The sequence below is a fragment of the Phaenicophaeus curvirostris genome, chromosome 8 (genome assembly GCF_032191515.1).
Source record: "Phaenicophaeus curvirostris isolate KB17595 chromosome 8, BPBGC_Pcur_1.0, whole genome shotgun sequence".
Classification (NCBI taxonomy): Eukaryota; Metazoa; Chordata; class Aves; order Cuculiformes; family Cuculidae; genus Phaenicophaeus; species Phaenicophaeus curvirostris.
The window spans coordinates 30,941,652-30,956,975 of record NC_091399.1 but is presented as its reverse complement, the minus strand read 5'-3'; the positions used below and the strand labels follow the sequence as shown (position 1 = coordinate 30,956,975).

General features: G+C 38.5%; 1 protein-coding gene across 1 annotated transcript in view; it reads left to right on the top strand.

The window, feature by feature from the left end:
• LOC138723714 (BEN domain-containing protein 5-like) overlaps positions 1-15,324 on the top strand; it is a 935,765-nt gene that overhangs the window by 775,923 nt on the left and 144,518 nt on the right. The window contains exon 9 of the mRNA XM_069863065.1: positions 248-359. Within this exon, the coding sequence (XP_069719166.1) occupies positions 248-359 (112 nt within the window). The remainder of the gene's footprint in view (positions 1-247; positions 360-15,324) is intronic.

Genomic DNA, 15,324 nt, shown 5'->3' with positions numbered 1-15,324 from the left:
ATATGTGTTGTGGAGTGGAAGAAACCTGAAAACTCTGGTGCTAATGTTATTTCTGAAAGTGGACATTGTTGCAAGCTTTCCACATCCCTGGGGGAGCATTTGTTTTGTTTGTTGTTTTTTTTTTCCATGAGAATTATTTGTTTAAATATATGAGGTTCTGGATATAGCCCTAATTCTGCAGCTGAAGCCAGAAGAGACTGCAGCCCTTATATGTCCTTTTGTGTGCTGTTTTTTTGTGTGTGTGCAGGTGCTCCCTGATGGGGTTTGATTTAAACCGGCACTGGGCAAATCCATCTCCCTGGGCTCATCCCACACTGCATGGAGTGAAACAGCTCATCATTGAGATGTACAACAATCCGGTGAGTGGGGAAATGTGATGCCAGAACAGCCACTTGCTGAGGTACCAACTCTCTCCTGCTGTGTGGTTGCGCAAGATGCCAGTAACTCTGATGCTGCTTAATCCACTGGTAAAAACAAAGTAAAAGAGAAGTAAGAAAACTCCACTCCTACAGCATGAGATCAGGGAACTTTTGTGTCCTTTGTCATTGGAACATCAGAGGGGAGAGAGCAAGTGAAATGAAGTTCAGCTCAGATTAAATATGGAATAATTCTGAAAGCAAGACCCAAATTTAATTGAGTTCTCATGATGTCCTGAGCTGGATTCAAAACAGCAGGCCCCCCAAATTGAATTACTGAATGGCATTGATGTTTAATCCAGAGCTCCGGCAGGGGTTGCTATGTAGCGTGCAGAGCTGGAGGGGGATAATATTTGCAAATATTATATAAACGCACTCATATACTCATGCTCACTCAAAGAAGCAGAGGTGTTCTTGAAGGTGAAATCTTAGCTAATCAGAGGAGATGGATTGCAGAGAATATGGAGGAGTGGGAGGGAGGCAGACAGCTATTGAATGTTTGACATCAAAGCACAGAAGGATTATTGAATGCGGCACCTAAGAAAAACTGCTGAACAAAGATGGAGATGAGTAGGAGAAAATCACTGCCAAAACACATAAAAGGAAATTTTATATGTGATTATTTTTTTCTGTATGGAATTGCTGGTATTTGTCCTTTCTTTTTGCTTTCCATTACAAGTGTGGCATTTGGATCTTTAATCCCATGAAGTTTTGCTATTTTTTTTTTTTTTTGTTAATGTGAAAAAGGATCTGGTTTTCCTTGCTAATAGAGAAACAGGATTCTTACCCCTGGCTACATCATGTATAGGATAAGAGCTCCTTTAATTTAACTCCTGATTCTCCCAATACATCTTTATTGGACTTTCTACCTTTCAGCTAGTAGCAAGACCTGTGCAGAAGGAGATTTAGATACAAGGAAGATAGGTTAATACATGAGGTCCTTACATATGGAATGGAATCCAATTGCATGGAAAAATAATTTCTTAGACTGTAGCACCTAACATTGTGCCTGTGACAAGCCTCTCTGTATTAGAGTGATGATGATAGAACGTAAAGAAAGGAGCTTCACAGCCAACCTAATTTTTCCTGTATTTCATACCCTAAAGAGCAACAAAATTTTCCTCCTAGATGATGGTGAGAACATACAGGCTGCTTTGTGTGAGAAGAAAGGGTTTTTTTCAAGAATAAAGAGATCCTCAAAAGAAAGTTGAGTGTAGGGGAATGTTCCCAGCTAGTAAAGCATCAAATTGTGGCACTATTAAAAGTCACTGTCAGTAAAATAAAACTATTCTTGGGGGTGGGGTGTGGGGGTGGAGTCCTTTTCCATTTTGTCCCATTCCTGTGAAGCTTTGAAAATTCTGGTACTTTCTAGCTGCCCTGTGTGTGAAGAATGAATTTATTTGCTGTGGCGGCTAAAATGAAAAATCAAAAGAAATATTTTGTCAGAGTTGGTCTGAAGTGGAAATCATTTTTTCCCTCCATCTCTCTGTCTCCTCCTCGTCCCCACTTCCAGTGATCAGCCTGAGATGAACCAGTTCCAGTTCATTTCCTTCTCAGCAAATGAAAAAGGAGACTTTCAAACACAAATGTAGCAGTTCATTTTCAGGGTTATTTAATTTCTTAAAAAAATACTATTTAGGAATTTTATTTTTTTTTTATTGGATTAAACTAGCAGCAAAGTTCAGGTGGCTCTTGAGAGTTTCATTTCTTAGTGAATTAACTACTCACTGAAAAGTCTTCTTGTTTGATATAAACAATCCACAAATTGATACCAGCTTTTCAGACAGTTTTAGAGATCCTCAGCAATACAATGCAGTATAAGGGATTATTGGGTTTTTTGGGGGGCAATATCAGACATTTAGTCCTTCTGATTCCAGTACTTGTTGCATGAACAGGCCATATCCAAAGTGCTGGGACAAAAGGGAAAAACATGCCACCTGCCTCAGAGAGAAGGCACACGATCTGATGTGTGCCATCCTGCTTTAGCAATGACTCGTTTTATTAAGTAGCTGAGATAAAAGAACCCACCCCTCCTCTCATGACAGGGTGCCAGAATAAAAACCTGCTTTGGATCACTCCAGGCTGCTAAAGATTTTAGCTACTCTTCAGGAGCAGAGTATAACTTTCAGACAAGTAATACGTGATAGGTGGTTGGCTGCCTGCATAGGTGAACCAGTTGCAGGGGGGCTGTTTTCAAACTGTGACAGAGCAGGGATTAGGCATTTGACCACACCTGCTCTGCTTGAAGTGTCCCTGCACTGGGGAACATGAAATGAAATAAAATGCAAAGTAAAGTTCTCTGCAAAACAATGTAATAAAAATAACTTTCCTCCTTCCCATTCTAGTCAAGATCTGCTGTGAGGAGCTGTCCACAAGAGATTGGATTGTTTAAAGCAGAGGAAGTTCAGCTTCATGTTGCTATTGCAGAATGGCTCAGTGCAGGCCTTTTAGATGTACTTGTTCTCTTAAATCATTTAAGGAAAATTAGCTGCCATAAGAGCATAAAACCACATTTTAATTTTTGCTATATAGGAGGATTTTTCTTCTGCCACTGCAGTATGGAAGATAAGCTGTTTCCTTTGAAAAACGTTCATTCTGTAGGAGAGAGGATGACTGACACAGAAATAAGTGAAGTGGGTATGAGGCACACACACAATGCCGTAGCTACAGTGATTCCAGCACTGAGTTGTCCAAAGCTAAGTGTTTGCTGTAGTTACTGGATAGAAAATAAACCAAACTCCTTGTGATTTTCTATTCTTCTGGGTTTTAAAACATGTGATTATTTTATTTTTAAAGTGTTTCAGATTCCATGATGACTATATAATCTTTAGGAGGGAATGGATGGGTGAGGAAATCAGAGAACGATAGGTAGCTTTTTATTCTGACATCACTGATTTTGGAACAATCATTCCTGATGGTAAGTCACTGTCATTGTGCTGGCCTTTGTGAAGTGAGAGGATATTCTCAGCTGTTTCTAGTAGCATCATTCTTGCAGGCGAGACTGAAGTGGCAGACTTGCTCTTCTAGATCATGTGCTATGGGCTGAGAATATCTCAGGTCTTAAGTACCTTTTCCTGCCCATATGCCAGACATCACTGCTTTCCCACATCTCCACCAGACGATAGGCTTAGATGGTTCCCCTACCTATGCTGGAGCAGGTTAGTGGAACTAGCTCAGAACATGAATATATTGTTTAAATCAACTCATTTGACTTTTGCCTGAAGTACAACAAAGAATATTCATATGAGCTGTTCCAACAGCTGAGCTGTGGGTCCAGGAATTTCTGCTTGGGCACGATAACACACTTCAAGTAGAGAGCAGTTTGGAGAACAAATGTCTAGGTAAGTAATCTAATAAAGCGCATTTGCACAGCTCAGTTTAAACACGTGAACAATCTGATTTGAATTCAGCAGTGTTCCTTGTATGCTTATGGTCAAGCAGGTGCTTAAATATTTTGGACAGGGGATCCTATGGCAAGCTCAGGATGCGGACCGTCTGTGGAGATCAAACAGTCCTTATCTTTGGGATAACATGAAACCTTAGAGGCAGAAAGAGCAGTAGAACTGCTGGATTGTTGAACAGGTTTTGTGTGACCATCTAACACTTTTTCCCAACAAGGAAATGCACTCTTTAAAACAGATTTAATGAATGAACTAGGTAGCATGTTCAGTGTCGGCTCAGTTCCCTTGAGCATATGCATTGTGATCTGGTCTTTAATCATAGGGGCTTGTGTTACTCTCTCAGCTGTACCCCTGCCTCACTGAGTTCTCAAAATGGAAAACTTCCACATAATAAGCAGCTATTCAGTGTTTTGTTTTAGCTTCAGTGTTCATTGTGCAGCCTGTTCTGTATTTACTGTGAGCTATTCAGATCCTGCTCTGAGGATAGAATTATAAATCTCCTTGTGGGGTTTTTTGTTTTGCTCATTGCTGTACTGTGGGAGCATTTCAGAAGCCTTAATTATTTTTGGAGGGACCCCTGTGAGAGACAAATAAGTTATCCTTGTATGAATAGGAAGCAGAAGTAGAGACAGTTATAAGCAGAAGTACCTTTTCATTTGAGATGGATAATTTAAGATGCTTGGGATCAGATTTTTTGCATGTCATTCACCAAGGCTTGATTAAGTTCGCTGTTTCTTTTCTACCCCTTCCTCCACCAGTGAAGATTGAGATAGACTGTCTCTGTCATTTGGAGTTCTTAGGACCTAGAAGACAAGGAATTGATAGTGACTGATCACTTGGGAACAATCTGCTTCGAGTGTTTTGTCCCCTTCAAATGAAAATGCAGAGATGGCATGAACTGCTCCCAGGCACTTTCATTACAACACTGTACTTTATCTTCTTGTATTCATCTTTTTTCTATTCTACTCATTTTCCACCTCCCATTGTTATTGAACCTGGAGTCCTACATGTGAATGATTCCTGTGTTAGACACTATTCACCTTGTGCCCTGAGTGATTTGGAGACCAGACAAAAAAGAATAGAAAACAAAAAACCCATGCATCTTGGGGTGTGCTTGTTAATTATCATTAATTATCATCTTCAATGTTATCCATATACAAAATTCTGAAATTATTTCTGCATGGGCAACTTTTCTGGTTCTGTTCCTGACTTTGGAGGGCTTTTTGTTGCAGCCTTTATGTACTTTTAATACTATTCTGGGAGCAGGTTTTCATTGATTCAGACTAAAATGTACAGCTGAAAGGAAGCCCCAGTATGCTGAAATCTGAGTCATCTGCTGGGCTATAGCCTTTAAATCCCCCACACAGACATCCGCCACAAGAACTGATGAGTTAACTGATAGAGGATGGCAATCTGCTATTGAAGTGGACTGGTGTGAGCAAGGGAAAGAGGCACTTTGCCTATGGGCTTTGCTGGTATCTGCTGACAACTGAATTAATAATAAGAAAGGATTACTAAATATAATACAGCAGGTATTGGGGGATAGTTAAGGCTGAGTGACACCTTTTATGGTTTCAAGAAGATTTTTTATGATCCCACACGGAGGCTAGGACTTGAGCAAAAGCATAAGTTTCCAATCTTCCTGTCTCTGAGAAGACTTTGGTTTCAATCCAGGTAGTCTTGGGTGTGCAGTCAGTAAGACTGCTATGTTTGTCTGATAAGTCAACGTAACTTTGGATTCTTCAGCAGATGACTACATTTCTTTACATAAAGAGAAATATTTACTTCCTTCCAAGTGCACTGCATATACACTTGTCTGGTTCTCTGTTGGCATCAGTCTCTAGGCCTGTTTTAGAGGCAGCTGGATACCCTTCTCTAGGGCTGGCTACCTTCAGTATGCCATTCACCTTCACCACAGCAAGAAGACCATAGGGAGAGTTTGGCCTGGGGAAAAGGCTCTGAGCTCATCTCTCAGTTCCAGCTTTTCTGCTGATGAACCAGGACACTGTAAAGTAGGTGGGGTTGTATGTGTGAAGCAGGTTAGTGTAGCCAGTTGAAAGGGAACGTGTTCTCTCCCTGACAATCTGTAACTCATTAGAGCTGACTGTATTACTTAGCTAAGTGTTTTTCCTAGGTTTTCCCATCACCATTGTCAAAGAGAGCCTCAACCCTCCCCTGTGCTCACAGACTTGCTTTTCGCCTTCTGTTTCTCTCATTCTGTTCATGCCTGTCAAGAAATTGCATCTGCTCCTACAACTCCAGACCACTCCTCATCTCACTCAAATATGCAATTCAGATGTTAATGCGTGACATAGGCCCATAGTCATTGCTTTTCATGCTGCCCTTTAAATACTGAAAGGCTGCCAGAAGGTCTTCCAGGAGCCTTCTCTTCTCCAGGCTTAACAACCCAAACTCATTTAGCCTATCTTCATAGCAGAGGTGTTCCATCACTCTGACCATTTTTGTGGTCCTTCTCTGGACCTGCTCTAACAGATTCATGTCTTTCCTGTGCTGAGGGCTCCAGAGATGGAAGCAGTACTCCAGGCTGTGTCTCACCAGAGTGGAGTATACTGGGCTGCATCAAAAGAAGCATGATCAGCAGGTACAGTGAGGTGATTCTGCTCCACTACATATGTTCAGACTGTTCAGGTAGCCTCAGACATGATCTTCTCTTGCAAAGGTTTCACATCAGAATTGCACACTTAGGCTTTTTATACTTTAAATATTATCTAATCTAGCATTTGAATAACTAGAAGCAATTGTTTTCTGTTCCAAAATTCATCTTCTCCCGCAACATTTCCCTTGCTCCTGTGCTAAATTGGAGCAGCAAAGTGGAATATATATCACAGGAAAATTATAAATTGATTCTCATTCCAGCTGAAGCCAGTTTGGATGTTAATAGTTTGGAAAGGCTGTGGGACTGGGGTATGATATTGCTCAGATATCGCTCAGAGCCAAACAAATCATCTGAGGTCTGCATCATCTGGTATATCGAGTCATAGCAGATTAACATTGAGTAACAAGTTCTGCAGCATAACACGTTACCTGGTTCCATTTTACTGTTTGTGGACCTCTTAGACTTCCTTCCGCAGCTATACATCACAACAGTAATCCATAAGCATTGTTAAAACAATATTGAATTTTAACAACCTACTAAGAAGTGATTTCAGATAGTCCCTCAGATATTCTAAGTTGTCATTTGTACCTGGTGGTTTTCACTCAGACATCAAAACAGTTAACATCAGGCATAATTTTTTTTTGCCAATAGTTCTCCTCCTACTATAGTGCATGTTATTCTGAGTTCTTCTCAGGTGCAATGACCAACTTACTGCCTATTATTTCCCTTCTCCTGAAATTAAGAGATATTACCTCTTCTTATGCAGTATGTGTTCAACTATGATAACCCCGTGGCTGCTTGCCATGGTAATGTTTGTGTTTGTGCCAGTGTTTTGACATCGTAGGAATGCCTTTTTTCTTCTGCCTTGTGAGTCCCTATTGATTGAAGTGTAACTTTTTAGTATTGCAATTATCATTCTTATTTCAGTTCTCTGTTGAACAAAATTGTATTAAGTGCAACTTAACAGATGAACAGATCAGTGTCTGATTCTGCAGCTTTTTCTAGTAGATCCTTAGGCTTTTGACTGTATTTCCCACCTTACTGATGGGCTAGCACTAGAGTTACTAATCCTCTAACGTTATACTTCATATAGACTGTTTAAAAGTATTCCCATTAAACTCTTCTTGTTGTTAAATATTAATACATTGGGTGTCTGTGAACAGAAATAAATGTGATGTGCAAGATCAGTTTGTTAGCTGTGGTATTTTCTGACAAGCAGTCTCGTGAGAGTGGGAGTAATAGTTGAGAAGAATTCCTCAGTCTCTTTCACTCTGCTTTAACAAATCTATTTCCACTTTGTTATGGAGTAAACATTCTTTTTTGATCTACGAATATGTTCTATATTTCTGCTAAATAAAGCAGCTTCTGATCTTAGCATCTTCCTTCCCACAGTCCTTTAGACACACACAATATTATGACAGACTTGCTAGTAGCAGAGCTAGTTTGGCACTAGAATAGATTATTTACAGGAGATGCTGAATCCTTATCACTAGAGGGTTTTATGACAGGTATTTATTGGGAGAAGTTTAGATAGAATGAATTCCTTTTTGAGGCAGTCAAATAGGCTCAATAACCTCTACAGTTCCTCTTTATATCCCTAATTAATCTCTGATCTTTACCCTTTCTATTTGATTTGGTTTTAACATGTAAACTGCCCACAAGTACATCATCGTATATATAAATGTATATATAAAAATTAATATATAGCTTCTCCAGTAATAGTTTCGGAATCATTGACACCATTAGATGAAATCCCACCTGGAACTGAAGTCTGTCTTGAAGTGATAGTCATGGAAGGGGAGTGTTGTTTAGGCCACCTTCTGCTAATAACCTTTTTTTTTGCAGAGGCTCTGGGAATTACAAGCCATGTTTCATCTAAACTAGATGGGCTTTTTAGTTGGTTTTGTTTCATTTTAATCACACTTCCATTCTCGTAATCTAGCTGTGAATGATGGTCCACTATACTTTGGTCATATACTCAAGAGTCTCCAGGGAATCTGTTTACAGTAACCAAATATCTTTCTGCTTCTACTCAATGGGCTAATCATATCACCATAGTGGGAACCTCTGGCACAGGTTGTGGTTTTTTTGGTTGATTGGTTGGGTTTGTTGCTCTCCCCATCTAGTAATGTTTGTATCTAGAATAGGAATGCTTTTAGCTAAAATTTATCTTCCAACAGAATGAAACATTTTAATCCTAGAGACTAAAGCCAAGATCTCCTCTCTTTCAACACAATGACGGTCTTCGTACCTAAGCTATTTTTCTCCATTACACTCAAACACCTTTTTAAAGCACTGTAGACAAGTTACTGGTGATTCACTACCATATATCTAAATAAGTACCCCTTTAGTTAACTTTTTCATTTTCTCAAATGGGTTAATATTTGCATCCTTAACTCGGGGTGTCTGTGCCTTAGCATTTGCAGGTTGCTGCTCTAAACAAATAAATCAGGTACACATTTGGTTTTTTTCTGTAGTTCACCATTCTGAGAAATCCTTGTACTGTTGTTTTTTGTTTGGGGCAGACCTGTTAGTTATGATCTCCACTTCGCAGTCTTCCAGATGTTTTATTGCTATTACGTGGAACTTGCATTGTTGCTTTCTTAGTTTCAGCTCAGCAGCTCTGTCTCTTTCCACAGCTCTTTAGGGCCTTTAGTCAAAATCCTCTCTTTACCTTGGATCAAAATATTATCCATCAAAGCTTCAGTATCCTCTCTACCATCAAAACATGGTTGTATTTTCCTGGGACATGCCTAGGGGGCTGAACACAATTCAAATGATCCCTCTGAGGAAATATTGTCTCCTAAAATAGTTTTTTGATGATGTACAGCCATGTTCTCTATTTTTCTAGGGGCATCTGCCAGCACCCTGCTGATGAATCAGAGTCATCTCTTCAAAGAATTTACCCCTTGTCAATGGAGGAAAATATTCCCTTTATATAATGCACTTTCCTTTCTTGGTCTGAGTGTACAGGAGAGGTTACGTATGGATTCTTTTCTCCTTCTCTTTCATCTTCTTTCTGCTTCTACTTTCTGTGATTCTTACAGCTGTGATGTTATCAAATTCCTCTTTCAGTATCTGCATTGGGGAAAGAGATTTTTTATTATTTTAAGTAGCATTAATCAGGCTGTGGTAATCTGACACGTTTGGTGCTGTGTTGAGAGTTTTCCTGCGTCTGGATGACATGTTTAAGCTCCTCCTTAGTAGCTCCAGTTTCATGTTTCTCCTCCCCATCTCTGTTTTTCTGTGAGACGCAATATCATAGATTTTCTTTTTAACCACTTATGAAAAATTGTCCCCTTTGCTCCTTCCCCACATGCTTCTATGAACTGGGTCAGAGTCAAAGTCACTCATAAGTCTGCTTTAGTCTATGGCTGCATTTGAACTGATGAGCACTTGAGGAGAATGAGCTCCTGAGTCATACAGCAGTTGATTCCAGCTGGCTCTTGCTATAGCTTCTTAGAGATGGGGCTTCACAGGATGCAAGAGGAAATGCCTGGAATGAGCTGATCTATTTTATTTTTTCTACTTCAGGCAACATTGGGAACATGCCCTTTGTTCATGTAGCTCAATTTTCCACCTGGGATTGCATTTGCCTTTTAAAAATCAGGGGTAAAGTCACTGCCAGGGCTTTTTTATTTAATACAAAAGAGCTCTTGTTATTTAAAAATGATTTACTGACAGCTGGCCAAGTGTTTGACCTGGCTATGTCTGTTCAGGCTATCGTACTGGTGTAAGATAGGAGTACTAGAGGCTTACCCAGCCAGTGGACAATTAGCCCAACATATGCAATGAAGATGGGTAAAGTGAAAACCTGATTTTTAATGAGTAGATATTGTTGACATATTAGCATCTCAATCAGTGAGCACTGGAATAGCAGTGTAAAATTACTTACAAATAGCAGAGGTAACCACCCAGCGGACAAGTGACATTCTAGATTAAAGAAAGCTCAGAGGCAAAAAAAGGAAAACGAAAAAAAACCCAAAACCAAACAAAAAGAAGTGGTACAGAATCCTATCAACAAGTACTGAGCAATCTCAGAATCTCTATGCATTAAAATTTCATGCTAAAATGGGATAGTAATGGCATGCTCAGACTTACCAAAGAAGCAATAAGGACTCAAAGAATGTAGATGGGCAGTGATTAATTGTCATGATTAAATGTGATGTAGAAACTGCATTTATAAACATATCTTCTTGAAGCAAGAAATCAGAGAACTTAAAAGAGAAGACTAGATTTTTTATTTATTTATCCCTGAGCAATGATTAAGTCTTGATTTAAGATGTAACTTTCAAAGAGTCATTTTGTAATAATAAATATAAACAGTTCAAATATAAACATGTTTTCAGTCCTGGTGGAGTGCAAAAGCAAAAAAGTCCTTAGAGTGGCACACACTTCTGAAGGAGGACAAACATAAAATGGAAAGAAAAGTAAAAGCAGTAGCTAAAAGGGCAAACCAGAACAAGATAACACTTTCAGGTGACATGGCATCTATATAAAATCACCATTGTAGGAATGCATTTTTGCAGCTTTACCATCACAGAGAGTAAGCTTATTACTCCTATTTGAAAAACTTCACAACTTTATAAAAGGTTGCATGAGAAGTTAGCAAAGGGGATTATTAGACTGAAGAAGGTCATTAGCATTAAAAGGCCACCCTTTGAAGTTTTGCCCAAATGAACTAAGAAAAAAACCCCAGTACATTCTGGCAAGCTAAATGCAAACCCATAATAATAGAGGACAAAAACAATTTTGAAGAATAACTTGCTAAAGGCATAAAAACTAATAATAAAAACTTTTTCAAACACATCAGAGGTAAGAAGCCTGCCTGAAGGTCTATAAGGTTGATAGATGATCAAGATGTAAAAGAAGTGCTCAAGGAAAATAAGGTCTTTGCAGAAAAGCTAAATGAATTATTTGCTTTGGTGTTCATTGTGAGAAGCCTAGAGGGAATTTCCAAATTAGGGCTGCTCTTTGTAACAGACAAGTCAGATGACATGGATAACAGTGGCTTAATAGTACGTAGCTTTTTGGAAGAGGAGTTCGTATATTATGTATCTGTTAGCCTTTTTTAGATAAAATGACAGACATGAAGATAGAGGTAATCCACTACTGATTGCATAATCTGAATTTCAGAACAGCTTTGGCAAAGCTGCTAATAAAATTATTTTAAAGAAATGAAGAATCCCAGTTGTCATTGGATATGTAATCCGGTCCTTCCTTAGGACTAAAGACAAGTGAAGTAAAGTAAATTTTCACATGGGATGAAAACTACATGTGCACATTGTATGATATTGCTCAAAATATTCATCGTTTATGCATAGAATAAGAATGAATGGATTCTTCTGATGGTATACAATTACTTGATGCAGCCAAAGTTGCACCACAGAAAGATCTTATGATACTGAGTGATTAAATGGCAGATCAAATCCAGTGTCAATAATGTAGAAACACCGTGTGTCCTTGTGATGATGAAGGAGGGAACTCAAGTCAAAGAAATATATAATAAAGTTCACTGTCTGTTAGTAATATAATGCCACTTGGGAAAGAAGCTTGTGAGACAGCTTTAAAAATACCCTATCAACGGTCAGCTGTCCTCAAGAAGGCAAAGACTGTGTTAGATTCATCACTATGATAATAAACATATAATAATATGTTTACCTGTATCTTGGGAAAAGGGTATGATTCCAACAACTTTATTTCAGAAATTTTCCTTCTAGACAGGGGTAACAACGAAAGAGAACAAGAAGTTTGAAATTATTTGTGTATAGCAGAATTTTGTCTAGCATAGGCCCTCCAGCTTGGAAGAGAGATAAATGAGTTTAAAAAAAAAAAAAAAAGAAGAGTTAAATATATGAAAGTTATCAAAACCTGAGAAACAAAAAGTAATTTGTTGAAGGCTATTAATGCTGTCCCCAGAGTTGGGAGATCTGGAAGATGCCAAAAATAAGGATGCTGTTACTTGGAGAAGTTTACATTTGTGCTTTTTCTTGTATTGTTTTCTTAAATATCCTGTGCTCTTCACGTTCAGGGATCTCTGTATGGCTGCCCTTAAATGAGTTCCTGCATGGCAAAGGACAAAGCTTCCACTACTGCCCTCTGACCGCCTCTTGTACTATTCCCAGAATAAAGTAGAAGGCAGTGGCTGTATGACAGCTGGATAGGCACTATCAGTTTTATGGGCAAACCATATTGTTCTGCCTAAATGAAAGCTCTCTTCTTCCCTTCTGATTATCCTGTGCACCTCTGCATTCTTGTAATTATGTTGCTTGAGGCTACCTGAAACTTGGAGGAGGTAGCATGCACTGCATACAGGAGCACTAAATCGCTAAAAACTGATGTGAAACTGTATTTTGAATGGGAAGAGGAAAGCCTACAGACTATATAATTTTCCTAGATAAAAGAGAATTATCCTCAGTAGAGGCCATTATATATATATATTTCTGATAGTACAAAAAGGTGTAGGCTAAGTTCCTTGATTTCTTGGCATATCTCATTCCAAAATAGTAATCTCAAACAATTGTGTAGGTAGGATTCTCCACTGCTTATTTTACTCTTGCACCTGTTTTACTGTTATCCAGAGCCTGGGCCTAAGAACCGGGATCCTGTGTGAAGAACACAGCAGCTGCCTGACAGCTTAGAGAAAAGTATAATAACTCTTGGATCCAATGGGGACGTTTTAGTCAGATAGGCCTTAGTTACAGAGTGGATGACTAGAGCTGAACAAACAATACTGTTGCTCTTTTGAAAAGTGTATTAGACATCCTTTACGATATCAAGTAACCAGGATCTTTGCCTTTTTAAAAACTCATCCTATAACAATTATAATGAAGCAGAGCTGCTTCCAGATTCCTTCCTCTTAAACCTGAAAAACTGCACTTTTTGACTCATAGGCATCAAAAATACCTTAACGCCAGTAGCACTGCTAGCTGGATTTTGCAGGCAGCAACCCTGCAGTTTTGCATATGTTTTCTTGATTTAGAGCCCAGTTTAAGCTGTTGAATGGGGTCTGTGTCTATAATGTTCCCTAAGTGCTATTATGCAAAGAGATTGCTTATTTGAATCATTAATCAGTCTCTGGATGGCTGAAAGTTCTTATATTTCATGGCTGATTTTCATGATGTATGTGACCTATTCATAGATTTGCTCAAGCTGCTCTGGAACAAGACTTAATTCCTATTCTTGTTAAAGCTTTTCTGCTGACTGCTTTTACTAATATATGCTTAAAGACTATCCCAAATCTGAAAGACCACTATGTGCAAAACTGTGCTGGGAAGTTTACTCAGAAAGAAAAACTACTTTAGTAGCTTAACTCTTTCAAGTCAAAGTTTACATAGTAGATCATTGTTTCCTATATGGATGTGTTCAGTTATCTTTTCAGAATCTGATTACTATATGCCTTGTGAAAAAAAATCCAATTAAAATTAATATGTTAATTAGCAGAAGTTTAATTTTATTCTTTCCAGGAGGTGCATTGCGATGTTGGAGTTTTATAGCATCAAAGTTAGCAATAGTTTCCATCTTAGAAGTATTTTGAAAGCTTCAGCTTGCTGTCTTCTAGAGTGCTGACACCAGTGGATCAATACACTTTCAAAACCAGACAGGAATCACCGTGATAATCTAGTCTGACTAACAAAGTACTAAATATTATCCATCATGGTTTTCCTAAATGGTTATCAAAGTCTGAGCTTCCTCAACTTATGGTGGCTTAGCTTTTAGAGAGAATGACTGATCTAAAAGAGCTTAGAGGGTTTATCTCACAAGACCATCTGGAATATCAAACCTTTCTCCAAATATCTTCAAAACCCTACCCTGGTGCTGATAAGGGTGTTAGGCTCACCATCCTTATTTACTTCCCCCCCCGCCCCTTTTTTTTTAATTAATTATTTCTTTTTCTGTATATCTACCTTCTGGGAACTAACGTAGGAAATAGCAGTGTGGAGCAAGGATTACTGAGCTGAGTCACTTTGGCCATAGCTGCAGAATTTAAACATACTTCGTGCAAGTCAACCTGAGTGTGTAGAAAGCCAGGAACATAACAACATGTGAGCTGCTTCCTTCATTTCTTTTGGGGTTTCTCATGTTCCAGAGTGACTCCTTGAGAGATAATGCTGATAATTATTTTACTGTTTCTCAAAACATGGTAAGAAGAAAAGAAGGATTGCATTATGAGGACCGATAACCCTCAGGTCACATAAATGTGTATCTCAGAGGAAGAGAGAGTTGCCTCAGTATAAAAGGCAAAATTTAAGCTAAGATGAACGCACACCATGGTGCATTTGCAGCAGGGAGGAGAAGCGAACAATGCTCTTAAGATTCATGGTAAAGGGGGTCTGCAAAATAATTTACATACAAAGTTTGTAAAGTGAGTACAGCTTTGCTCCTTCCTTCATCATAGTATTTTGGTCTAGTATACCTTTTATGTGTTGATGTATAAAATGTGATTCAGGGGGATAGTGGGTTTTATGTTTTTGCTCAATTAATAATACAGCAGAAAATGCAATGCTATTAATATTACCATTTTATTGTGTTAACTACACTGCTGCTTTAAAAGTTTTTCATTTATGTCCTCTATAAAATAATTTTCTGTTAGCATATCTTGCATTTAGGTTTGGATTTTCAGAAGCACCTACTGTAATATGATGCTGTCCTCTCTCACTATATCTTAAATACAAAGTTTCAAACTTAAAATGCAAATTAGGAATCAGTTTATGTCCTACTGAAATGGAGCTACCTCTGGAAAAGACCCCCATCAACAGAGTGCTATTTCAAAGCTGTTTACTTTGATGCACATCAAGAAAAAATCTTTTTCTGTTCTGAGTTCAGCTAATCCATTGGTTTGTATTTTTCAAAAATAAATTGCCTTCATCTTAATATTGGTCTTCTGCTA